General features: G+C 33.0%; 2 protein-coding genes, 1 long non-coding RNA gene and 2 pseudogenes across 3 annotated transcripts; 3 read left to right on the top strand and 2 right to left on the bottom strand.

Annotated features, from left to right (window-relative positions):
- Nucleotides 1–400: 400 nt before the first annotated feature.
- LOC125861269 (uncharacterized) lies at nt 401–1,263 on the top strand (annotated as a pseudogene).
- A 124-nt stretch (nt 1,264–1,387) lies between these two features.
- Nucleotides 1,388–2,402, top strand: LOC125862509 (uncharacterized; annotated as a pseudogene).
- Nucleotides 2,403–3,397: 995 nt separating this feature from the next.
- Nucleotides 3,398–11,267, bottom strand: LOC125861268 (uncharacterized). Its single transcript, XM_049541205.1, has 15 exons — nt 11,030–11,267; nt 9,817–9,961; nt 9,544–9,712; nt 8,816–9,021; nt 8,542–8,716; nt 8,360–8,452; nt 8,163–8,285; nt 7,956–8,084; nt 7,601–7,681; nt 7,052–7,349; nt 6,825–6,960; nt 6,603–6,735; nt 6,021–6,263; nt 3,708–3,928; nt 3,398–3,623 (listed from the first exon to the last, which is right to left on the bottom strand). Exons 1-15 carry the CDS (start codon nt 11,265–11,267, stop codon nt 3,398–3,400), a joined length of 2,616 nt encoding a protein of 871 aa, XP_049397162.1.
- Nucleotides 11,268–16,727: 5,460 nt separating this feature from the next.
- On the top strand, nt 16,728–19,011 carry LOC125862513 (uncharacterized). Its single transcript, XR_007446054.1, has 4 exons — nt 16,728–16,924; nt 17,168–17,223; nt 18,616–18,657; nt 18,740–19,011. It is a non-coding gene; the product is annotated as an uncharacterized LOC125862513 (long non-coding RNA).
- Nucleotides 19,012–19,485: 474 nt separating this feature from the next.
- LOC125861267 (sulfite exporter TauE/SafE family protein 3-like) lies at nt 19,486–23,546 on the bottom strand. Its single transcript, XM_049541204.1, has 11 exons — nt 23,229–23,546; nt 22,945–23,104; nt 22,614–22,802; nt 22,476–22,540; nt 21,040–21,082; nt 20,631–20,941; nt 20,499–20,549; nt 20,092–20,364; nt 19,906–19,999; nt 19,694–19,834; nt 19,486–19,571 (listed from the first exon to the last, which is right to left on the bottom strand). Exons 1-11 carry the CDS (start codon nt 23,406–23,408, stop codon nt 19,486–19,488), a joined length of 1,593 nt encoding a protein of 530 aa, XP_049397161.1. The 5' UTR covers nt 23,409–23,546.
- Between the last annotated feature and the right edge of the window lie 4,338 nt (nt 23,547–27,884).

Below are 27,884 nucleotides of genomic sequence, written 5' to 3'. Positions count from 1 at the left end.
GTGAAAGTTCAAATCAGGAGAATGATATGGTTACATCAATTTGTAATGATGGTATTGCTGATTTTGAGACTATGCAGCTGTCAATTGGTGAATTGGTAGAGCCGTTTTGTGTCTTGGGGTCAGGGAGCTGTGATGGAGTCATTTTAGATCCTTGTAATTAGTACGTGGAGATTGACCAAGTGTATAAGAACAAAGCCACTTTGAAATCTGTGATGGAAAATTATGCAATTGAAAATGGATTTCAATATAGAACTGTGAGGTCAAATGCAATCAGTAACTAGTTTATACAACAAATACATTAGTGTATATGGTGTTTTAGTTATTTGTATATTGATATGTTGTGTGTATTTGCTGATGTAGTTATACGCTGGAATATATTTCTGATGAATGTGAGTGGTTGATGAAAGCATCAAATATCAGCAAGTCTGGAATGTTTAGGATCTGAGCATTTAATACAGATCATACTTGTCCTTTGAAGGATAAAGTGTATTCACAAAAACATGCAACAAGCATGATGATTGGTGGGATCGTTAAGCCTAAGTTTGTTGATCACAAGAGAAAATATACACTTTTTTATATTCGGAGTGATATAAAGATATATTTGGGAGTTGATGTAAATTACTCATTGGCTTGGAGGGGTAAAGAAAAAGCTCTGATTTCATTGAGGGGCACCACAACTGCATCTTACAGCAAACTTCCAGCATACTTGTATATGATGGATATTACATATCCAGGCTCGCATATACGTCTAAAGAAAACAGACAAAAATGAGTTCTTGTATCTTTTTGTTGTATTGAATAATTGTATACAAGGCTTTGATCATTGCAGGCCTGTCATAGTTGTTGATGGAAGTCACCTAAGAGGACCGTATAATGGAACATTTGTGGCTGCAAGCACAATGGACGGAGCAGGTATGTTTCATTGTGTTTTTTTGAATGTATATTTTTGATTTTATGTTAATTTGTATGTAAATAAAAATGTAGGACATATTTTCCCACTGGCCTATGGTATCATTGATTTGGAAAATGACGCAGCTTGGTCTTGGTTTTTTGTACAACTAAGGGAGGCTTATGGGGAAAGGAGTAATATATGTGTAGTCTCCGATAGAAATGAGAGCATCATAAAGGCAGTCACAAAATTGTATAAAAATGTGCCATATTATGCTTGTATGTGGCACTTGTGGTGTAATGTAGAGAAGAAATTTAGGAAGGCATCAAATGAGCTAAGTCTTGTGTTTTATACTATGGCAAAGACTTGCAGTAAAGTTGAGTTTGATAGGTTGATGGATACTGTAGAAAAGGTTGATGTAGGTGTCAAAGAGTATTTGGAGCTAGCTGGATATGATAAGTGGTCAAGGTGTCATGCAGAAACTCATCGGGGATGGGCTATGACGTCTAACATTGCAAAGAGTATAAATGCTGCATTAGTGTCTGCACGTGAATTACCAATTTTTAATTTTCTAGAAGAGGTTAGACTGATGTTTGGGAGATGGAATCATGACAACAAACACGAGGCAGCCTGCACATTTACTCCGTTGATTGGAAAATTTCAGAAGATACTGATCGAAAATGAAGCAATGAGCACACGAATGGAGGTATGTTTTATGTATATGTAGTGTTAATTAATCAGTTATGCACACATATAGAATATATATACAATTGCATAGACTTATACATATAAATAAATCTATTTGTATGAAACAGGTTGTGCCGTCAACTGAATATATATACAANTGTTTGGGAGATGGAATCATAACAACAAACATGAGGCAGCCTGCACATTTACTCCGTTGATTGGAAAATTTCAGAAGATACTGATCGAAAATGAAGCAATGAGCACACGAATGGAGGTATGTTTTATGTATATGTAGTGTTAATTAATCAGTTATGCACACATATAGAATATATATACAATTGCATAGACTTATACATATAAATAAATCTATTTGTATGAAACAGGTTGTGCCGTCAACTGAATATATATACAATGTGACTGATGATGGTAGGAGTGTTGTGGTATGTTTAAAGAATAAAACATGCAGTTGTGGAAAGTTTCAATACGAAGAAATACCATGTGAACATGCTTGGGCTGTACTAAAGCGGAAAAGTCTAGTGGCTGATGGATATTGCTCGGATTTGTATAAACCAAAGACGATTTTGAAGATTTATGAGATACCAATTTATCCATTGCCTGATGTAGCAGAATAGGTGATACCTGAATACATAATGTATGATGAAGCCCAGCCTCCAAAATTCAAAAGACCTCCAGGAAGGCAAAAAAATAAACCACATTCAAAAACAAAACGTGAATTGCTTGGTCTCAAAGGGAAGCATATGTGTAGCACATGTGGAGTTGCATGTCACAATAGGCGTTCATGTAGAAACAGACCTCAAGAAGTTTAATAAGCTCTTTCGATTATATTTGAGTGTAAAATTCGATTTTATAGATACTTGAATGTTATTCTAAACTAGTTCTGTGTTTAAACTGTATGAGTTGGAATGTTGATGATTGAATAAAATTGTTATGTCCTATTAATTGTGATCTTTTTTATCTTCATTTTGTATTCATGCTCTTGTATATAATATGAATTATCATTGGCGTATATATTGTACATCATATAAAGAAATTCTATATGTATAAGTTAAATTGAACATTTTATTATATTTGTATAAGCTGGCTATTGAACATTGTATTCTATTTATATTAGTTTTATTGATTTTCCCTTTTTTAACAGAAAATGTATATTCATAATGAATTAAGGGAATTAAAGATTGTATGAACTTTCGACATTTATACAGTTAATCTGTAAATATATGTTGTTAGTTAAGTGGTTTGTATACTTATACTTTATGAACATCCTATAAGCCTAATAATGTAGATGTATATATTCAACATAAATGTACTCTTAGATTTATACTGTTAGTGTATAAACAAACATTGTATAAGTTAATTTGTATAATTAAACTTTATGAACAATTGTATAATCCTAACAAATGTATATTTATACACTCAATATAAAACATGATTATACAGTCCAATGACCCACAAACAACAACTTCAGTTTATCATTGTTATATGTATAAACATAAGTTTTATCTTTCTTTTTTTTACTTGACACAACAATAAGTTTATACATATACAGAACATAAAAAGATACACATAGATTTATACAGTTAATGTACAAATATACATTGTATAATTTAGTTTGTATAATTATTAAAGTGTTAAACTGCATATATAATGAAATTAACAAAAACAAGTAAGTAAAAGACTTAATCGATCAAATGAGTATATTACAATCAAAAAACTGAAAGTTCAAAACTTGAAGTTCAAAACAGTAAAGGTTGTTATGCATGTCATTTGCATATTAAAAAAAAACCAAAAATTTAGTACTGTTCTAATTAATTGTGATCTTTTCACTACTATCGCAATCCCTGTGAATCCTGATTGACCTTTCTGGTGCCTCACTGTCACTAGTGGCATCGGCTTGGATCTTTTGCACCCCATAGTTCCACAATAAAGAAGCATATTGAATATGTGTGAACTCTGAATCGAAGGAATTTGGAACCCCATTTCCATTACTAATATGGTCTGCATAAGCAACAACATATAGTCCACAAACGCTGAAAATAAAACACATCCAATTTAATGGTCAGTATAAAATTAACAATAACTATTTGAATAAAAATAACCATAATAAAACTTACAGGCTTCCTGCATCTTGTTGTGGTATATCATTGACATAAATCATTTCGAAAGAGTCACATTCAGAGTGGGACTTGTACTTTGGGTGTGAAGATATGTCAATGCCTTTCTTCCCATAAAAATCAAACTTAGATAAATACATGGGAATAAGTTGTGCATATTTCTTGATCTCATTCTCAACTGCCGAATCGTGTAGTGCACCACCCCTAAGAGAATCATAGATCTATATAGATGTAACACCCCGTATCCGAAAATAGAGATTTCAGATTTCTGGTGTTACAGGTGGCACTCATGGACACCATCCACGGACCGTAGATGGACTCACGGTCCGTCCTGCAGGTCCGTGGTTCGTGACAGAAAACTTCCCCAGAACTCAGTCAGAAAATTTGGCTAAGTGTTGACCCACGGCCGGACTTACAGTCCGTAGGTCAGGTCACGGACCGTAGTTCGTGTCTGTGGATCGATGCCCCAAAAGCCCAGCTTCAGTCCCGAACTACGGTTGACTAGCACAGACCGTCATTCAATCCACGGTCCGTAGGTCTGACCGTAGATCTAAGGTTAGCAGCTAGTTAGATGAAAAATATTGATGGGTCAACTTCAGATGGTCATAACTTTTAGAAAAAAATGAATTATGTGTCTCATAACCTATGGTTAGATATATAATTGAATTATCTTTCCAACGCCACCGAGTTTACTAAATTCCGACCTCCGAGTAAAAAGTTATGCCCGTTTTAGTGAAGCCCTGTCGGACAGACTTGACTTACGGACACAATCTACGGACCGTAGATTGACCTACGGCCCGTAGGTCCAATCCGTAGGTCACTCCGACAGCAATTAATTCAGGGGTCTTTTGGTCTTTTCCTATTTCGTTTAACCCCTAAGATACATCGTTTAAACCCTAAATCATGAGGTTTTAATCAGTTTAAGCCTAGTAACATAACTAGAACCTACCTTAGTCAAAATCATTAATCAAAACTTAGAAAATTAGAATCAAGAAGGAGAAAAAAGGTCAAGAACCCTAGTTCAAGAACGCAACGAGGTTTCTTTAGTTCCAGCCCCGAAATCGAAAGATTTCTCCGTGAAATTCGTCACCAGGTATGTGGAATTTCACTAGCGGGTTCCTTTCGCCCATTAGGTCCCTAGAATTCAGTCAGATTCTTGATTCCATGATTATGAACAGACCTAGGGTTTCTAGAATTACAGCAGATCATCATGAATTAGTTATTTAAATGTTCCAAATCAGATTATCATGTTATTGCTCAGCTTGTCGCATGAATTTCAGAACCCTAGCTATGTATTTCTTCAGTTCTTGAATTACACATGCTAGGTCAGATATTTCAGTATTCAGTTTTACATGCCTCAGTTTATGAATGCATCATTGTCAGATTAATTGTTGCATTCTCAATTTGCATGTTCAGTTTCGAGCTATCCAGTATTTACAGAAATTCAGTCATAATGTGTTAACCACTTAATTCATTGGGAGTAGCATAATACCGAGTTGGACTAGGGTTTCAGCGTACCCATATAGTCCCAGAACTACGAGCCACGTAGGTGTAAGTCCCCTCTGTGGGCAACATCAGTTTAGTGATCACGTCAGCATGCCTCTATACCTCTGGCAGGGTATATTGGGTCCTCTCGATGGGGCGTATACNCAGTTAGCTCAATATTCAGTATTTCAGTATCTATATCATGTTCAGATGATTTCATTGCTTTATTGCTTTGTTCAGTTATATGTTATTTTAGCTTTACTCTATCCTGCATGCTCAGTACCCTTCAAGTACTGACGCATACGTGCGCTACATCTTCTCGTGATGTAGGTTCAGGTTCTCAGTATCCAGATCACGCTTAGATCGGTTCTCGATCTTCAGTTCAGCAACATCAGTGGTGAGTCCTCATTCTTCGAGGACTAGTGACATGTTTATCTTTATCGTTTTTATTCTTTAGTTTCAGTTTTGCTAGATCTAGTTGGGGCATGTCCCAACATTTCTGGTCAGTTTAGAGGCTTATTTCAGACATAGTTAGATTCAGCTTAGTATTTGAGTTTGATATTTCTTTTGTATTAAACTCACAGATTTGATATATTCAGTTATAGTATATAGGTATTCCCCATCTTTTCAGATTTATTTATGATTTAGCTTCCGCATCAGTTTATTATCTTTAGTATGCTCATGATCATGCCAGCAGGGTTAGCTTGGGATCACTTGTGGTCCTAGGTCTCGTGTCCGCGTCTCGAGGGTAGCTCGGGGCGTGACAATAGATCTATCATTAATAGACACAACGATCAAAATCCAACGAAAGATCTCCTTGACGTTAACAGGAATGAGGATGTTATCAACTGTATGCCAAGGTCTAGCAACATGCATTCTGTATCCATTAATATACTCAATAATTGACTCATCTGTACTTTCCTTGTTAATATTACTTTCAAAATTATCATAAGCATCCCAGACATTGGTAATCAAATTACTGAAATTGCAATCGACAGTGATAAAACTTAATGCATTGGTGTCGGAGTACTTGGCTCTTTTGCGTATGTAATACAAAATGACATCTACGTGCTGTAAAAATAAGAAGATATAAGTTATATAAGTGTGAGCAAAAAATGTGTATGTTTAAGGGAACATTATACATTTATACAACCACAGTTTTATAAGCAACCAGTCTAAGACATGAATCAACACAACAATAATACAATGTAAAAATAATGATTATACAGTCCAATGACCCACAAACAACAAACTCAGTTTTATCAAAACAGTAAAGGTTGTTATGCATGAATCACCACAAAAAATCTATAGAGAAACAGTAAAAAAATAAAACACAATTAACATTGTATAAAAAGTTCATTTATACAGAACATGTCAACTATATAATGAAATAAATAATGTAAAGCTTACCGAGTCATCAAGCAATTGATTTTTGTATGCAAGCCTATAGAACCAGTTCTTGTTTTGGACTGTGACAATTCCAAAATGAAACCACATTTGTAAGACAGACTTGTTCTTTTTGTATCGCTCTTCTTTGCCATTCCTAACAAAATATCAATAAAAAGACAAATTTATACAAATATACACATATAAAATTAGATCTGTATATTTAATAATTACTAAATGATTTACTTTGTGTTGTGTCTAACAAGCAGCCCTTCATTTAACCATTTCCAGAAATGAATATACAGAGTTGTACGCTCCAAATCAGACATTGCAACAAATGGATGTTTAAAATCAAATGAGAAATGGAACCTTGATGAACTACCTGAAATGTATAAAGACATAAATAATCTTTATAAGACTTAACATTTATTGATATATATCTATTACTATGTAAACAATAAATTTTGTTGTACCAGACTCTGAACCAAATGATGTCACATAAGGCAATGTGTTGAATGGGCCTGGACGCCTTTCCCTATGAATTGGTAATGGTGTATGCTCGTCCACAACTAACAAATGATGTAACACCATGCTTCTTTCTGGATTAATGTTTGGCTGGTCATCATGTACCATTTGAATAGGTGCTGGACACATTAAAACTTCTTCAACAACTAACTCATTGACATTGGATGATCCTTCTTTGTTTGTATCTGTAAATTCTTCTTTTTCCATCTTTTTAGTTTGATCGTGTATAACATTCAATAAATCCTGCTGTTATATAACAATAAACAAAATATATGACAAGAACATACATCTGATCCGATTATATACAATTATAAAGTAATATGACAAGAACATACAAAAGATGAATTGTTGAAGTCTGTTTGATCATTCATAAGATCCCTCTTTGACCACTTCAATTGGAACATCTTCACAATTCTCCTTCTATGTATAAAAGATGTAATATAAACATATATTTATATATTATAAAATTACAAAAAAATCTATTGAAGAATTCAAACCTCAGAATTGTTTTGAACCTCAAAAATATTGGAAGTGTTCTGAACCTTAAAATTGATTGGAACTCCAGAATTGTTATGACCCTGCAACAAATATAACTTTGTATATTAGTAATAATTATTTCAACATTATTATATAGTTTGTTACAAATTGAATATTGCTATTAAATTATACAATAGATAATTATACATTTGGACAGTTACTTAGTTGTATATGTATAATAATAATATCTTTACACATACATGTACATGTATATGTATGTTATTTGTTTGGAAACATTTTAACTCTATATGTATGTTAGTTTATTTGTATATAACAATTGATAATGTTGTTTATAACACAAAACTAATAAATTACCTGTGGCTCGGGATTACTGAATTGTTGAACTAAAGGGCTAAATGCTGATTGTCCTGCTGGAGAGTGTAAATTTGACTGGTGAATACTAACTTCTGGAGTAGATGATGGGACTGTTACTCGAACAACCTTCTGCATAAATTTTAAGAAAATATACATTATATACAAAAGGCCATAAAAGTTTAAATAATGAACAAATAGGTATAATACCTCTTGATCATTTAGATCATTAAAAACAGATTGACAGTTCATTTCAGAAGGTAAATGTTGAGAAGGTTCTTTGGATTGAACGACACCGACTGGCACTTTATCTGTAACTTCTACACCATCACCCTAAAAGAAAAACATTAAATGTATATTTATCACAATTATGTATAATATATATGTATTGATCTATATTAACAAACCTTATCTTCCGCATTCTTTGATTTGATAGAATCCAACACAACTTTGAAGTTGTTTTCAATGAAGTTCCTTAAATCAATAAACTGTTTCTCCATCTGAAATTGGACATATATAGGTAACTCTAACGCTAAATATACAAATTAAAAAGAATTTTAATAAATAAAAACAATTAAAAAATAAATACCGAGAGTTTGAATTGATCAAACTCATCACGCGATATACTAAAATCATGTGACTTGTTGGTGGATGGTATTTCGAAAGCAACACTTGATTTAATCTCAACATTTTTCTTAATGCCTGTATAGGATGGAACATTAGCATGTTTTTTGGCCTGCCTCTTTGGAAGTGGTGACTTAGGTCTTTTTGCAACATTGGCACGTCGGGGAGACTTTATTAAACAAAGCTGCTTTGAAATGACCCTAGGTGTTGTCTTGTTCTGAATAGGAGTGACTGTCTACCTTGATTTCTTCTTAGGAGGCGACAAACAAGTATCAACTTTTTCTTTTCCCTTGTTATTTATTAGACATGAAGGATCCTGAAAATCATCGTCCGAAGCATTTGCAGTTGATGTTTCTGTTGGAGATGAATCTGATTGAACATACTCAGGAGGTAATTCAAGAATCTTGAGTTCCATTGGAGTTGGAGTTATATTCTTAAAAACAAGCTGCAAAATATAAACATGTTCATATTGACATATTCATTATACAAAATGTTTACTTAATCAAATGTAAAAACATATATACAGTTTATATATATATATATATATATATATATATATATATATANGAAAACATATATACAGTTTATATATATATACATTAGACAAACTTATATGTATAATTATACAATTTATAAGCTTATATATACAAATGAGCTTATGTTTATAAAGTTTACATACTTATAGGTATATTTATACATTGTCAAAAACTTGTATAAATAATAATACATGGAGCAAATTTATACATATAGTTTTCTATAGCACAAACTGATACATATATTTATACATTTATATATTTATACAGTTATATGTCTATACTATATTTATACAGATAATATATTATACATAAAATTGTACAGTGCGTACCGAATTATTGTCGTCTCTGAACATGCCCTTAGCAAAATAGCTTAAACGAGGGAAATCTTTTTTTGTCTTCCAGTTAAGTATCCTAGGGATGTGATGAGATACCTTAACAACAATTTCCTCATCAAAATTCGAACAACATTCATAAAACCACACTTGCAAAGCAAATGGGAAACCATACAACCTGAAATACTTTCCATCGTGTTTGATCTTAGTGTGCAAATGCAGAATCAGAAGGTCAAAAGCCTTTTTACCCCATGGGTAGTCAATGTATCTGCCCGATTCAACCAAATCAAAGTCTTTCTTATCAATAACAGTATTGGTTGGTTCTTCGAAAAGGATGAATGAATGTATATAGAACAATATAGCAAACTTCACCGATCATCATCATCATTATCCCCCCAAACCTTATTATCAAACTTTTCAACCAACTGACTCTTGGTGATGGCTTTTTCGATTCCAAAATACTGAAGAATAATTCTGTTTGGTTCTTCGGTATTAAAGACAAAATCCTTCTCATTGTCTGAACATTTTAACCCAGATATTATAGCAAAGTCACGAATGGTGAATCGCAAAGTGGTGTCATTCACATGTATCAGGATTGCATCTTTTGAGCTATCTCAATATCTCTCAAAAACATGCACCTAATCAGTTGTGCTTGAACATGACACCTACGAATGCTAGATAATTGGGCAAAACATGTTGTTCCACAAAATTCTTTATATTGTGAACTAGTAAGCTTTGTAGCTAACACTTTCATTACTTCAATATTTGTGTAACACTGCATGTGAGGTATGCGTGTTGGTTCTCTTTTTCCTAAAAACTTAACAGCCTGAAAAAATGCATATATAATTTTACTAAAAATACACACGTATACATAATTAAGACACAGGTACAGATATCAAAATGTATGAAATAGCTTTTAAATGAAAATAACATATACAAGTTTTATAAAGAAAAAATACATTATACAAACTAATTTCACTGTATAAATGTTTATATTGTATATATAGATAAATTGTTGTACCGCTACGAATACAATAACTATTGATATTATACTTATACAAATAAATTCAAATGTATAATTGTTTACATTGTATATATAGTGAAATACAAACCATTTATGTATGTGTATAAGTTTGTGGAATTGTATATGTCTAAAGGAGCATTATACAAATAGGATCCTTATACAAATGAAAAAAACTTATACATAAAACAATGCACAAAACTGTATAAATGTTTATACTGTATATATATATATTATACATTATACAATCAATTTCAAATGTATAATTGTTTACCTTGTATGTATAGTTAAATAGTTCTATTTTATACACTTAACTTTGGATATTAACATAGTGACTACATAAAACTGTATAAACAAATAGTTATAAGACATGAATCAACACAGAAAATATAAGAAAAATATAAAATCGTAACATATACAAAAATAATGATTATACAAATACCTCATCATGCTCCAATAAGCCAGAAACAACAACTTCCTTTCTTTTTGCATTCTCTTTTGTATAATTAGTTGTTTTTTCTTTCCTTTTTTTACTTGACCCAGCAGCAGACTGATCTTTCTTACCTCTCTCCACAATTTTGATGTTGGATTGCTTCGATTTTGCACTCATTCCCTCCAATCTGATTGGGTTGTTTTTCAATTTGGATTTGATCTCTTGCATTGTGTTGGATTTGGACATTGAACCTAAAACCTCCCCAAAATCCTGAGTTAAACCCAAGGAAAAAGATGGGCGTTCAACACTATTTTCGACATGCAAGGGTATACCTCTTGTGAATCTTTTAGATGGAGATTGGGCATCCATTGTTTGAAGGAAAACTCTGTATGGATTATGACCTGATGTGAAAAATAGCTTGAAAAAAATTAGACAAAAATTTAAAGTAATCGATTGAGATAAGTTTTGCCGGTACCTGAAATTTTTGAAGGGATTTTGAAACCGCGATTGAGAACGTGCTGGTGGAGATTTGAAATTTCAAACTAATTTTGGGGAGAAAATTTGGGAGAAATTGAAGGCAATAAGAGATATAAATGAGAAGAAGATATTGTATAAAAGGAAGAGAATAACGTCAACTTTTTTTTTACTTATACAAATCGGTAGGGCCCATTAATAGCAAACTGACTGAGACTTTGCTCTTTAAAGGAAATAAATGAAATGGTAGCTATTGTATTTATTTTACGTTAAAAGTTTGCCATTATGTACAATTATCCCTATAATATAATATAATACACATAATAAAATATAATACAATATAAAATATATAAGATATACTATATTTTGTGTTTTAAGTTTGGGGTATTGCAATAATTTAATATTTAATTTAAGTAGTTCATTCTTTAAAAGTAGTATAGCTAGATAAAAAAAAAGGATTGATATAGATTGGTCTAATTTTAATTTGTGAAATTTTAAAAAAACAAAGAAGACTTTTAATTTAAGGATCATATGTAGAATATATAAAAATATGGGAAAAGGGTTCGAAAAATATTCCAACATTGGCCGAAATTGCTGTTACGATACCAAACTTTATGGAGGACCTTTTACCCACCTGCATTATTTAATAGTGTATTTTAAAGGTATATATGTGCCTACGTGGACACATTACTATTTATAATGATGCAATATTTATAATGTTCACGTGAGCACATATATACCTTTAAAATACACTATTAAATAGTGCATGGGGGTAAAAGGTCCTTTCCAAAGTTCGGTATTGTTACATCAATTTCGGTCAAAGTTCGAATATATTTCAGACCTTTTTCCCTAAAAATATCTTATAACTTTGTGGTCTTAAAGATGTGCCCCTACCCTAAGAAAAAAGAACATACTATATTAAACTTAATAAAAATAAAAGTGCAATAAAGAAATTGGAAACGAAAGAGTACTTATTAAATGTAATTTGGAACAAACAAGTTTTTGATCAGATACTTATTCTTCAACAGTTTGAGACCTTTTAGATTCTGAACACCAAGTTGTAGTTTGTGCAACAGAAAATCATTGAACTTCTTGTCATGTAAAAGTTGTTGCAAAAATATAGTTTATGGCTATGAAAATGAGTACATATTAACTATCAAGATACTCTTCTCGTTTGAAGTTGAGTTGTTTCATTCTCCTTGTTGCATCAATTTTTGTTGGTCTATCTAATTTACCCACAAAAAATATTGTAATTGCATAATTGAACAACTCTCGCAATCTTCCTTGTTTTAAGAAGAAGAATAGAAAACTTACAAAATTCGTAGTTTAAAAGTGTGAGAAACCCCCTCTATTTATAGACAACAAAGAATGATATGAAAATGTGTTTATCGTGTCTTTTCAGATAGTGCAACTTACAAAAATGACTATATTTATAGGATTATTGAAGTTCAATAGCTATAAATATGTTATTTACTAAAAATGACTACACAATCCTTTCAGATAAGTCACAATCCTTCAGAAAAATCACAACGTTTTGGAAATGTCACTACTCATCGAAAAAGTCACAACTCTATAAAAAGTCACAATTTTCGAAAAAGTCACTACTCATCAATGTGAAAAGATGTATGCTTTTAATTTAATATAGCGTAAATAAATATAATATTAAATATAAAATATATACTAAATTGAGTGTATTAAGTTGGGGATATTATAGTAATTTAACATTCAACTTAGGGATGCTTTTAAGGTAGTATAGATAGATAAGATACATATAGCAGTGATATTTGTATATGATTCTTGTTTATGGTTGCACCAATAAATATATGATATGAGGAGATGTGTTGTAACAAACAAGATTATCATAAATAATAATTAAATATTTTTTCTCTTTTAATTATGATAAAAATTAGTATTATTTGATATAATTGGTGCATATATATATATATATATATATATATATTTACCTCTTCTCAAATATATATTTGTTTTTTTTTATGTGGTGGTCTTGATTGGATAATCCAAACAATAAACGTTGGATGTCATTGGTGAGATCAAAATTTTGTATTTAATAAATTTTTATTAAATTTTAGCTAAAATCTTAATTCATGTATATTAATTTGGTCATTTTTTTAAATTTTTTAATAGGTTCAATGTATTATAACAAAATCTATAATTTATTTTATTAGTACAATTCAAAAGAAGAAGTATGAGGTAATATTTTTTGGGCTCATTCAAAATTCATGAACATGTTTAATTGAATCAACTTAAAGCCCATAATATATCCATAAAAAATGGTAAAAATTATGCAAACCACATAGTATAACATACAAATTACATCTTATCTCTACTCTTTCATAAACTACAGAAATCCCTTTATTTTAATACCTTTCATATACATAATTGGGAAGCGTGGATACTTTAATTTAGAGATTTCTGTTATCAATTTACTGCGCTAAATTAGAGACTTAAAACAGAAAATATAATTGAATCCCACAAATCAAGCGTACGTTTCTTTCTTCTAACAATCAGTAGTTCACAAAAAGGTAACATAACTAGAAAATTAAAATTTCAAGTTGTCAAATTGTGTCTCCCTGTTCTTCCAAAAAACTGCAGAAGCTTGATCCAAAAAAAAAATCTGGAGTGGAGAGAAATTACTGGTTCATTCCGGTGAGCCACCCACTCTATGGCCGGAAGATGCAAAATCCTTGCAAGATTGATGGTCTTCAGACATAGTAGCTACAAGTTTCTATTTTTGTTTGGTTTTTATGGCTGTTTTTTCTTTTTATTTTCTTTTGGTTTGGGATGTTGTTTTGGCTTCTTGGACCTTTGGTATCAAGAGCGTTTATTATTTTATATTTGGTACAGTTGCAACTATGTATTAGTGTGTTATGCAGTTCCAATGGAATTAATGTCGGACAAAAGTGATTGGTCAGTTTTAGATTGTGTTTTGGAAGAAGTTGTCTTGCCAACAAGAAACAAACAAATGTCCAGTAGATCAAGAAAAAAAGAAAGAAAAATCCAGATGAAAAACTAACATCAAACATGAACTGTTGTGGGTGATGTGGACAAGAAGACCACAATCGAAGAACTTGTACTTTCTTCCCGATAGAATCTTGATCAATACTTTTTTGGAGTACTTTGTTTTTTCAGATCTAATAATTTTCAAATTATAACATTTCTTTCCACTGTTACAAATGTTTGCATTAAAAAGTACTTTTAGCTTACTAATTTCTGATTCAATAAATTGAAATGTTACGTTTTACAGTTCTGCCTATATTGTTTTATTGTTAATTTTTGATGAAGTGAATCCGGTATACATATTGTGTATTGTTTTGTGTTTGATACAAAGTTATTTTTAAGATATACGTTATATTGGTTAAGTAATTAATGTATATGTAAATGCTAATAAGTACTGAAAATACTACTACATTGCATTGATTTGTTTAACATAATGAATTTGATACTTAATTATTTGAAAAAACTTGTATCGGATAATATAGTATCAAGTGTTGTGATATGTACCGGATAAGAGTTGTGATGTGTATAGGATAAGAGCCATAATGTTAAGTAAAAGGTACTAAATATATTACAAATTTATAGAATTATAACAATTGTAAATATATAGTATCATATTTTGTGAGACACATCAATTTGTGATTTTGAAAGCATGATAAATAATAATTGTGTATCATATACATAATATATTTTTTGGCAAAATTGTATCAGCTTATACACATCAATTTGTGATTTTGAAAGCATGATAAATAATAATAGACATAATGTTAAAAGGTACTAAATATATTGAAAATTAACTGATTTGTATCAAGTATAAAATATAGTATCAGGTGTTGTGATACATACAAAATTTGTTATATCAAAAGTAATCGTGTATCATATACATAATAAAGTTTTGGAAAATCTTGTATCTGCTAATAATATAGTATCAACTATAGTGATGTGTACTATACTTAAACGAGACAAAATTTGGGTAATCCCAATACTAAAAGACGGATGATTCATAAAGTATAAGAAGATATAAAAGAAAACGAAAAAAAAAGTTGAAGATGAAGAGACTACCTATTTCAAACTCTGAAATTAGTTGAATGGAGAGAGAATTAGTTTGAAATTCAAAATTGGACTAATGAATCTGTTGAGAATAATGGGGGAGAAAATTTTGGAGAGGGAATCGTGGGTTGTGGGAAAATCTGAGGAGAAATTATTGGAGTAAATTTAGGGGTGGAAAAGTAAGGTTTAGACTTCTTCAAGAATAATGTATCCGGTGGTTTAGTTTTGTGGGAACAATAGGGATTTTAGTATTATTTTTTTTAAATAGTAGGGAAATATTGAGAATATGTTAACTAAATGTGTGTATTCTAGTAATATTTCCTAAAAAATGCTTGATAAATATGATACTTGATACATAGCAATCACTATTCTTTCGAACAACAAATCTGTTATACTCTATACTGAAATAGTAGATGATAAAAGCTCAAACAAAATTCTGCAGTACGATCTAACTTGTTTGATCCACTTTCTCGTAAGTGGATCAAGTCCAATAATAATTATTCAATAATCGCTAATGAAAGTATTAACGAGACCAATTTTAATGACCCAATAAAAACTTGGTTAGGCCAAGATGGACATTGGAGAATGTTAATTGACAATCTAAGAATTAGGATTAACAATATTGTACGGGAGTAAGGACTTCATGAAGTGAATCAAAGTTCTAACACCCACTTCATTCATTTGTTAATACATAAAATTTAAAATATGCTGATTTTTTTTCTAGTATCACAACAAATATATGGTTTGGACACATTCTTTGATGGTGACAACATTAAACATGCTCTTAAATTTAAACGATTTAGTGAGTGTTGAATGATATAAATTGAGACTAGATTATAATAATTTTTATGCCTAAAATAATTCCTATAATCTTAACAAGAATCGAAGAATTTTCTAAAATCGAGCCAATGAATCAAATATTATTCTAATTAACGCTATCAATATAACAAAAAATGATCCGAAACTCAGACTAATTTTTTTTTGTTGTAAATTATAGATTGATCCTAAGTAATATTATAGTTGAGTAATAAGTAATTAAAGTGGAAAAAAGAAGAAGAGAAAACCGTATGTGATTCTTTTCATTTGTCTTAGCCTTGATAAATAGAGTTACGTAGTACATAGTGTTAATAAGAGGTAACTAATATTTCGTGGAATTAATCGAGATGCCGAAACCAGAAGAAGGCAAGTTGCTCAAGGAATATGCTAGCCCTACCTCCCAATTGGCTTATTCCTTCATTCAAATACCTAAAAAACCCCTCAAATCTCATATTCACACACTTCAACAAAGAGGATAAAATAGTAAAAAACCACAACTTTTATTCCTACTCCAATAATACAATAAAAAAAAATATTAGTATAAATTTTGGCACAATCCATCAAAATTCCAACGCCACTTTACAAAAAAAGCTTATTTGGGTTAGGAGAGAGTTTTCATCAACAGATCCAAACTCTTAACCCTAGAAAATCAACCATGTCTTCCAAGCAAGGTAAAGATTTGATCTTTTTTCGTTGTATAACAAACCTTGTATTGTTCTTGAAAGATTTGATTATTATTTTTTTGATTTTTTTTTTTGTTGTTTTACTGTCGAGCTATGTTCTAATGGATATAATTTGTTAGATTTGATTTTTTTGTGCTTATAGTTGACCTAATTGATTTTGGGGGTTGATTTTTTTCAAAAGGGTGTTAGAAAAGCTATAAGAAGTATATTGATTTTGGTTTTGTTGAATAGGTGGAAAAGCAAAGCCTTTGAAGGCACCAAAGAGTGAAAAGAAGGAGTATGATGAGGTAATTCATGAAATATCTTGTTATTGTGATAATTTTACCTGTTGTTTGGTTGTATAGATTCTTCTGTTATTTTGTAGATCTTGTGTTTTAACTACAATTTGTTTATTTAATATATTAACGACAACAACGGTGTAATCTTACAAGTGGGGGTTTGGGGAGGGTAGGATATGATGTAACCAAACCTTATCCTATCTTTATGCGGTCAATAGGTTGTTGCTGATAGACACTTTTGTTTCAAATATGCGTATTGGTGATTTGGTCTTTTGTTTGGATAGATATAGTCTGTATTTATGGGTGATGGATTGTTTGAATTGGAATAAAGGATTTGTGTACTGGACCTAAATTAATTTGGGATTGGCGCTAAGCGCGCGTGTGTGTGTCAGCTGAATTTTTCTGTTCTGTTTTGGGATAAGTGGTCAGAAATAATTTTCTCTTGATGAAAAAACGAGCACTAAGATACTGCTGGATAATTTTAATAGAGATGTAGACAAGCTATAGGTCTTAGAATTTGTGGTTATAGTTATTCCTCAGCCTATAGATAGCAAGGAGAAGGTTGGTAAGGGATACAGTCTGCAGAAGCAAACATGCTATTAGACTCTAGCAACTATTTTGCAAATAATAAAGGTATATTTTGTATCTGCATTAAAAAAAGTTATTATTTGGTTCTGGAAGATCTTTGAAAATAGAAAAGATATTTAAGGAGGAAAAGGAACATCAAAGGAAAAAGGTTTCATCATGTCTTTCATCAGGGACAGATACAGGGTCTGAATGGTTGATACAATTAATGGAAAATAAAAGAATGGCTTCATTGAAGTCCCTCATGGAAGAAGAATTGTCTGACGTAGAAGGCAAAAAACATTTATACATTTATGGGAATTCGGGTGAGTTTGGTTGGTTTTTCAGTAGGGTTGCGAGCGGTACCGATAGGGTGCACAGGTGCACCATTCTTTTTTCTTGATGTGGCTGTGGGGTAGGGTGACCAGAATAAGGACTCACATAGGTTGACCTAAGTGGTTTGGATTTGAGTCATAGTTAATTGATGGGTGCAGAGCAGGGTGGATATGTCACAGTTCTACCCCTGCTCCATATACTGTCATTGACATATCTAGATTAGTGAAGCTAAAAGAGATTGTTATGCAAGTTCTTCGGCTATTTTGAGGAATATATCTTTAGATGGTTACTTTTTCAGAGATTCGCTATTTGTCGCAATAATCATTGGTATCTAAGTTATTAATAAGGGAGAACAGGTGACTAATTATGAAACCTTTGTTATGGATTATGCTTCATGCTCAGAATTTGGTATCCACTAGGTTAATTCCGTCTCTGGCTCATGAACCTTACATGTGATATTTGCTGCTGTCTCTAACTTGTACGCGTTTGATTTATCTGCAGAATGACAAGGCTTTTCTTGCAAAGAAGAAGGAAGAAGAAAAGGTAACTCATTCTTCTGTTCCTTGCAGAGTTTGTAATAGACCAATTATTATGACTCAATTAACTCATGTTTGTGACCTTGCAGGCCCTGAAGGAACTCAAGGCAAAGGCTCAGAAAGGGTCCATTGGTGGTGCTGGCCTGAAAAAGAGCGGAAAGAAGTGAGGATGTTATATTCTTCCTCGTAGTATTTAAAAGCCCTTACCCATGGCTTGGTTTGGTGTTCAAAAGTTCAAATAGTTGCGTTTTTGTTAACTTTTGGGATGTTTCTATGTTGACTGAATGAATTAGGATGGGGCACTTGCTCCTTTCCAATATATACTGACATGTATTGTGGTGCCTTTGCCTATCAATAATTCATATTGGCGTAAAGTTTGTGTGATATGTTGACAGACACCTCACTATAATGGGTGTAATTCCAACCTCCCTGTTCTATGTTTGGCAAGTTTTATGCATGTCTTAAATTCTTGGCAGTGTATCTTTTGCGTTGTTTATCATTCTGAGTTGACAGCCAAAGAGGTCCTTTTAACCTTTTGCTCTAATTGTCGATTATCTACTAAACCTTTTGTCCTAATCTTCCTACATTTATGTCCTTTATAAGCTACATGTGGTGTTATGTCTTGGTTAATCATATTCTTCCCAATACATGGTCTATTTCTACCTCTCCTCAAACCACACCATGGCGAAAAATGAATTTATGGGGCACATGAATTCGTAATTTTTTGCCATGCATTACAAAAGACAGGATCAAATCCATAACATACCAACTTCTTTTTGCAAATACAATCAAAATCTGTTATAACAACTCCAGAAAAACACCAGTTATACAAAACTTAAGGCTTATATGCACAGATGTTATCAAACCCCATATACTGCCCTTCCTTGATCCTCTTAATCGCGTCTGCTATGCCTACACCACCTGTAACCAATACGATGAAATCAGTGCCACAACTAGTGAAGGAACCAGTCAGTTAATTGTTGCGCGATAGTTTCAAATTACAGCTTAAAATATGTAAACAAATGAAAAGAGAAGGAACTTGCCTAATGAGACTGAGCCAACAAAGATTGTGAAGGCCAAAACAAAGATGATCACAGATACTCTATTAACAGTGCGAATTATTTCATCTATGACATGGCGTCCTACCAAGGCAGCAACAGTGGTCACAGCTACGAAATACAAGGCTGCAAGATAGTGAGAGAATATATGATTGCTCAACTATCAACAATAAAAACCAACGTAGATCTGTCCTTACCATATGGTACTGGAAAGTGTCCTAGTAAGTAATACTGTATGACGGACATGGAAGAGGAGAATATCATCATAAAGTTAGCAGTGGTGCTAGAAACCTGCATTTGCAATGTGTCAATAGTTGCAACTTGGAAGTCGAAAAAGCTGATCTTTCTAAAACAAGAGTGATCAGGAGAAACGAAAGATGCACCTGAGGCAAAATCCCTAGTTGTAGAAACAATGGAACCAAAATGAATCCTCCATGAAGACCTAGCAGACCACCAACTATACCAGCCAAAAAGCCACAGCAACAGTAAAGGATCAACTGATGCACTTTCCAGGTTATCACTTCTTCGCCACTTGACATGACCACCCTGTTTCCCATATACACGGTTATTACTTCTTTTCCACTTGACATGACCACCCTCGTTCCGTTATACAAGCAAACTGCTTCATATGCAGAAACTCCGACAGCAGCAAGGACCTGAAAAGTAGAAAACAAATATTCTTGAATATGAAGAAGCTAATACCTCCTATATCAACCCGAAGCAGGAACAGGTGAGTGAAAATTGGAGAAAACACACAGACAGCATAGTTTACATTTCAAACAATAAGTACCTGTAAGAGATTCAAGATCCAATATATCGTTGAACAAGTTGATGTATATGTCTGCACTCAAAAATTGATAGCTTCTAGTCAGAAAGTTAAGAGTGCAGAAGATGGTCCTGAAAATGTGAAGGTATTATAAACAGAGAAGCAATTTAAAGCAATAAACCTTAACAATATGCAGAACGAGGAAAATGACCCACACAGCAATAAGTATGCTGAAATCCTTCGTATACACGACCTGGAGAAGCTCAAGAAGTCAGCATTCCAGTATAGCGAAAGGCACATCAAGTTCAAAATAACTTGAGGTAATGTTTGTTTATGAAAAATTAGACATTGACCATGTAGGTAGTCAAGTAAATTGATAGCGACAACTATGAAAGTGATCACCTCTTCATTTCTAATTCTTGGACCTCTAGGTAGAAGTTTGTACATAATATCTTCAGCACCAGAATCTGTTGCAGTTTCACATTACTAACTGGTCAAATATCTCTGTTGATACTTACATGATAAGACTAGAGAATGTAAGTAATCTGTGTTCACATTGTCAAACCTTCATTTTCGTCTTCTTCTTCATATGGTTCTGTGTTCCAATACTGTAACACCTCAAAAAAAAAAAAAAGGACTTGTAAGGAAGGGTTCAAGAACGGTAGAAAGGTCTAAGGAAGGGTTCAAGGATGGTGGAAGAGTCCACGGTCAGTGAACCCATCCTTGAACACATGAAATTATGAAGATATGCATGTTCTTATGAAATTGATGAAAATGTTTTAAGATTTGCTTTGAGAGTGAAGCATCCATGTTGTTGTTGTGAAAGGATTTCTCACATACACATGAAAGTAAGATTGTGAAAGGATTTTCTCACATAAAGGGTTCTTAAGGTTGAAAGACTTTCTCACCTAAAATGAACCAATGCTAAGGAGCTATTCTAATGATGAGGCAAGAGGCGATTACCCATCACCTCCAATGATAAGACAAGAGACGATTACCAATGCCTCATGAACGTTGAGAAAATATAAGATTAATCAAGATTCCGTGGGATTTATGCTTAGCACCGAGTGGACAAGTGGCGATTACCCATGTCCCATAAACTATGTGCCACCATAGGTTGTCTAGATAGACATTAGCTAGTGGATCCACGTAAGCTAGAAGTTCATGGTTCTTACCTTGACAAGTAAGAATACCTCTTTTCGGTGTGGGGTAGACATCGAATTCCATGTTTTAGCTCACATGGTCTCTGTGTCGATAAAAGGTAAATCTCCCACAATAACGAACTATGGTTACTTCAAGAAGTATCTCACAAGTGTTTAAACACGATGTTTATTTGCATTGACCATGATTATGCTTTATGTTTTCATACTCTTACCTTATGTTTAACTTGGTCTTTGCATATCATAAAAATGTCTGTTTAGCATGATTTACATAACTTTTATGCATTGCTATCATACTTGGTACATATTTGTACTAACGCATACTCTTGCCTACATTTTCCCCAAATGTAGGGGCTAGGGCGTGGTGACTCTTCTCCCTCCACTCGTGGCTAGTAGCTATACTTAGAGCATTTGAAGACTTGGTGAGTCCTCATGGTTTGATGACGACTTTCATTTTGTTGCTTTATGTCTTTTCTTTATCAGGGATTGTATGTGATGTACGGGTTACGTCCCGATCACTCTAGATGTACTAGATGGCTTTGAGACTATATAGACTTCCGCTTCATTTTATGAAACTATTTGATATGAATTGTCTTTTAAATTCTCTCGAATTTCTATTATCTTGTTTAATGTATGCTAAGTGGCTTGTGTAGGGTCTCTCAAGGTCCTATACGCCATGTCACGCCTAGGGTGTACTTTGTGTCGTGACAAATACTCACTGGGAGGTACCAAGTGTTTGGCGGCCATCTGAATGTAAAAGAAACATGAGTGGACAATTTATCAGAAAAAACACAATTTCTAATGCACATTACAATCAGAAAGAAGGTTCAAAGAGATTAACCTTATCCATTCTGTTTTCTTCTTTCCATACCTCAACACCCTTGAAGAATGCCCTAGTTGATGTAACTGCAAGTCCCTTAACCAATCAGGAAAGCTATATCGACAATATGGGTAGGAATCACAGCTGAATCATCGTTACCTATGATAAGAACGATCAACATAACTATAACCATCCACTCAGCAAAAATAACGTTAAGAACAACTCCGATACTGATCCCTAGCAACAGCATTGGTGTTAAAAGAAGGACTAGATCAGAATCAATGATGGGGTGTTCAATTATTGGATGGCTTAGCAACACAGTTCCCACTGATACACCTGTTATCATACCTGACAAGGAAAACAGAATACAACAACAACAACATACTCAGTGAAGAGAAAAAAGAAGTATCTTACAAGACGCCCGGTAACTTTAAAAAATCACACTTGTCACATGTCAGCATACAAACAAGACAAGCATGAAGATACTTACATACTGAAATTGCAGTTGATGTTTTTGGATCAAACCCAATGATCAAAATAAGCATGGGAACAAAGATACCATCTCCCCTATCATCTCCTAAACTCCCAAAGACGACAGCAAAGAATCCAATGACAGAACCAACAATTACTCTCCACCCCAATTCCAAGTCCTGAAATACATCTCACACTTGAGTAATAACATCTACCACAAGATCACATAAACGGCAACAAATTCAAGTTGTCAATTAAACAAATTGATCCTTACAAAAAAGCTTGATGTTTACGTGTACTTACGGGCCAAAAATGTTGGTAATGCATTTTAGCCTTGTAAAGCAGAAGCTTGAATAGTCCTGATTCAAAGTCATCACTTGTTGCATCATTTGCAATTCGTTCAGCAGACGCGGAAAGTACTGCAAAAGCTAGAACAATCACTCCAACTACATATCCTGTCAAAGCCTTCCCTATTTCAGCCATCAATTGGTATATTTATAAACCAGCAGCACCCTTATGAGGCAATCAAGATTAGAACATCATTGACCAAAAAAGCAAGTTGAGAACAAGAAATGATAGATCATTACACTTAACCAACTAACTGTTTAAAAGCAATAACTTTTTGAACTATAATGGCATCTTATGCTTAAAAATTCCTTCTTTAATTTTGTCCTTTTGGTTCTGATCTTTTTATATATATAGAAAATCTACTACTTGCTGTAGTTGGTTTGTTGAGAGGTAGGATAAAATAATAACAAATTGGATGGTTGCATGATTAAGATTGACATTAAATGCTTCATAAAATATTTTATTTCATTTCACATTGCTTAGGATGAGTAGTTACAATGTGAACTTCTTCAGTAGTTTCAATGTTAGGTAAAACAGTGAAATATTATTTTAAGTAAAATTATATGTTTTACTCATAAATCTTTTTTCATGGTCTACAAATTATTGGGTCACATGTGGTATAGGAACAATAGTTCCAAAACCTAGTTGATTTGCTTCAAAATTATATACCGTTTATTATATAATATATACTCCAAAGATACGACAAATGTAATTTTTTTAAGTTGAACCATTGTATTTTGCTTATAATATGAAAATCTATGTCATTATAGCCATTCTATAGATTGTTTAGATTATCCTCGTTGTTCTCTATCATAGGTTAGGTCCATGCCCCCCTCTGCTTTTATAACTTTTTGGATGCTATAGACATGGTAAGGTCAAGCCTAACCCCCACACTTTAAGGTTAAATTGAGATGCGTGCTCTTGAACTCATTTAAATTCAATTGTACCATTTTTAGGGTATATTGTGACTTAGTGATTTGTGAAGGCGGAAAAAGACCTCAGGAGACCTAGGATCAAATCCATCACAAACCAACTTCTTTTGCAAATAAATTCAAAATCTGTTACAAGAAGTTCAGAAAAACACTAGTTATACAATACTTTAGGATTATGTGCACAGATGTTATCAAACCCCATATACTGCCCTTCCTTGATCCTTATAATCGCGTCTTCTATGCCTGCACCACCTGTAACCAAATACGTGGAGACAATACGACGAAATCAGTGACACAACTAGTTAAGCAATGAGTCAGTTAATTGATAAGAGATAGTTTCAAACTATAGCTCAAAATATGAAAGCAAAATGAAAAGAGAAGGAACTTGCCTAATGAGAATGCACTGACAAAGATTGTGAAGGCCAAAATAAAGATAATCACAGATGTTCTCTTAACTATGCTAACTGTTTATCGTACGACATATCTTCCTACCAAGGCAGCAACAGTGGCCACAGCAACGAGATACAACTGCAAGATAGTGATAGAATATATGGTTGCTCAACTATCAACAATAAAAACCAGTGAAGATTTTCTAGTTGTCTTTGCCATACGGTACTGGAAAGTGTCCTAGCAGGTAATACTGTATGAGTTATGACAGACATGGAGGAGGAGAATATCATTACAAAGGTAGCAGTGGTACTAGAAACCTGCATTTCCAAATTTCTATATGGTTTAATCTGTCAATAGTTGCAACTTGCTAGTCGAAAAAGCTGTTCTGTCTAAAACAAGAGTTATGAGGAGAAACGAAAGATGCACCTGAGGCGATATCCCTAGTCATAGAAACAATGGAACCAAAATGAATACTCCATCAAGACCTAGCAGCCCACCAACTATACCGGCCAAAACGCCACAGCAACAGCAAAGAATCAACTGATGCACATTCCAGATTATTACTGCTTCGCCATTTGACATGACCACCCTCGTTCCGTTAAACAAGCAAACTGCTTCATATGCAGAAGCTTCTACAGCAACAGGGACCTGAAATTTAGAAAAAGAAATAATCTTAAAGCAGTAGCTCAAGTTGGTGTAGTAACCATAATAAAGGAAAGTCATAATAATGATCTTCTCATTGAATCATTTTCTCACCAAATGTTGTCTTAATAACACATTTGGTACCTCTAAGAATCACTTTCAACTATCTTACATGATAAGAGTGGAAGGTTGCAATAAGTACCTGTCAGACGATTAAGATCCAATAGGTCGCTGAACAACCCAAAAAATGATAGCTTCTGGTCAGAAAGTTAGTAGTGCAGAAGGCGGTCTTGAAAATGTGAACAACTATGTTGTTTTGTGGTGGTTTAGTATCTACTGTCGGCACTTGTGTTTATGCTTCTTGTGCAAACTCACAAATTGAAGGAAATGATAGAATCTCACATGTCTGAGTGGCATTCACTACCACAAAAATCACTTTTAGCGGCAATTATTTAATGGCAATAATATAATTGCCACTAAATTATATTTTGTAATCCACTAATAGCAGCAATTGGCCTTTAGTCAGCAAAAGTTAACCCATTAATGACAATTCCTTATAATAGCTAATAGACCATTTCATTAAAAAATAAGTACTTTATTATTCTAGGATTCCCAACATTCTATAGGTTGTGTACCCAAACCCATTTCATTCACAAAATCCCCAAATTCCAAAAGGGCTCAATCTTTCTTTCGACGTCCTCATCTGCAGCGACAATTTGAGATTCACAGATATGAAGCTTCATCTTCTTCATCTTTGACACCGTCGTTTTCATCTCCATCTTCTTCCTCAGCCATTAATTTTCTGACCCTTTGTCACCACCTCAAGGTACGCCGCACTCTGTTTTTTTGTTCTGCATGTGATTGGATGATTATGAATGTTTTGTGTATGAGCGATAAAATTCGATATATGAGAATTGCACTCTTGCAGTGAAGTTGTAGTTTGCTGAGATAGAGTTGTACTCTGTGCATGGCGCGCTCGACCTGCATTGGATTTTACTTTGTATTTGCCTTTGCTCTATTTCAGTTTGCTTGGTATCTATGGATGTTTTGTGTATGACCGTAAAATCGTGATATATAAGGATTAGTGTGTGTAATTCCCAGAGAGTTATACTCTGTGCATTGTACTACGTTTTACTTCCGTTAATTTGACTCCTTTTAGATTTCGCTTTTTCAAAGCTTGAGTTTAATTTGATTAGCTTATTATAGCTTTGACGAACATAGCTAAGAACATCTGTGTATATTAATTAGATTTTTTTCTTCTTCTGTATTTAGCTCGAGAAGAAGATTTAAAATTCTCTATAGCTTAGAGGAAAACAACAGTGTGTCATGAGCTGCTGTTGGATCGTTAAGAGTTGATAGAAAAGAAGTGGATTTACACGACAAAATTCCAAGGACTAGAAATGTGCTTTTGGCCAATATGTCAAACAATTTAAGTTCTTATTGTTACTCCTAGTAGAAGGAACAGATGATTTTTTACATGACATAATTTATTTGTTTGATTTTGACTTGGCTTGGAATATACCAAAATGTCTTGTGGTCTAGTCTTTTAACATGCTCATGTGGAAAATTAAAATTAAAGAGTTGGTAGAGACATTCGTTTTGGAACAGAAAATAGACTAAAAGGAAAGTAACAAACATATTGAAATAGAATAATTAACTTTTTTATTCTTTATCTTGGTATCTGGGTCAGTTCTAGTACTTGCTGCTATCTTCAATTCACTGGCGCATATACAAGAAATCATGTGTTTGCCTCTACTAGGATTTGAAGTTGATACCTATACTTGTGCATTAATTATTGACTTAGGTAAGGCTCAAAGGCAGAAAAATTTGGCTCATTTTGTGTTTTATTGTTTGAAATATTATTCAACATGTGATCAAAATAATCATTTCCTTTAATTGGAGTAGAAACCTGGAACAATTTGATTAGTATTACTAAAGGACCATTTTGTAATGTGAAGAGTCAAGAATATGTTATATTCCTATATCAAGTAAATGTTGTTCCCATCGTTTCAATATATATAACACTCTTTTTAGTTGAACCTTGTCAAAATTGTGTTGTATTTGAAAGACGTGTGTCTCATGTTACTGAATAGACGGGGTAGAAAGGAATTTGCGCATTATTCTAAAGACCATGTATTGGACATCTAAGTGGACAGATCACAAATAGATTGAACAATAAGATCCTCCTAAGCCATTTGAATGGTATGTTGGTCCACACAAAGCTAACATGGTTTAGTATTAGTAAGAATGTCATAAATAATCTTAAGGATGGTGTTTGTTCCCTGATTTTATGATTTTTTATAAATAAAATCATCTTATTGTTAATGATATATGCGTTATATGGTACTTGATTCTGTCTTGGAGGGTCTTCTGATTTCAAATTTAAGTAAGGATTGTGTTTGTTTCGTAATTCTCTTCTTCAAATCTGTACTCTTGATTTTCCTTCTACAAATTTAAAGAAAAATAGATAAGTAGTTAAGTTTGAAGAACGAAAAATGCAAACTATAGTGGATAGCAGATTGATAACTGAACAACGTCATGATGAAGAAGTGCACCCTTATATTCAGGAATTATTGAAAGCTCAGAGCTGATTTCAACCCCAAACATCTGAAGATAACAATTCTTTGGCACTGTTGACAAACTGAAT

Source organism: Solanum stenotomum, chromosome 4 (assembly GCF_019186545.1).
Source record: "Solanum stenotomum isolate F172 chromosome 4, ASM1918654v1, whole genome shotgun sequence".
Taxonomy (NCBI): domain Eukaryota; kingdom Viridiplantae; phylum Streptophyta; class Magnoliopsida; order Solanales; family Solanaceae; genus Solanum; species Solanum stenotomum.
The sequence above is the reverse complement of the archived record's forward strand: the minus strand, read 5'-3'. Positions and strand labels throughout refer to the sequence as shown.

Excerpts from the sequence above, each read along its gene's own strand:
- LOC125861268 (XM_049541205.1), bottom strand. The coding sequence starts at position 11,267 with ATGGATGCCCAATCTCCATCTAAAAGATTCACAAGAGGTATACCCTTG. Across the intron at positions 6,264-6,602 it reads ATCAATTGCTTGATGACTCG|CACGTAGATGTCATTTTGTA; the intron begins GTAAGCTTTACA and ends TTATTTTTACAG. Across the intron at positions 3,624-3,707 it reads CAACAAGATGCAGGAAGCCT|CGTTTGTGGACTATATGTTG; the intron begins GTAAGTTTTATT and ends TTTTATTTTCAG.
- LOC125861267 (XM_049541204.1), bottom strand. The coding sequence starts at position 23,408 with ATGGCTGAAATAGGGAAGGCTTTGACAGGATATGTAGTTGGAGTGATT. Across the intron at positions 21,083-22,475 it reads AAGAAAACAGAATGGATAAG|TATTGGAACACAGAACCATA; the intron begins GTTAATCTCTTT and ends GAGGTGTTACAG. Across the intron at positions 19,572-19,693 it reads TGTTGGCTCAGTCTCATTAG|GTGGTGTAGGCATAGCAGAC; the intron begins GCAAGTTCCTTC and ends TATTGGTTACAG.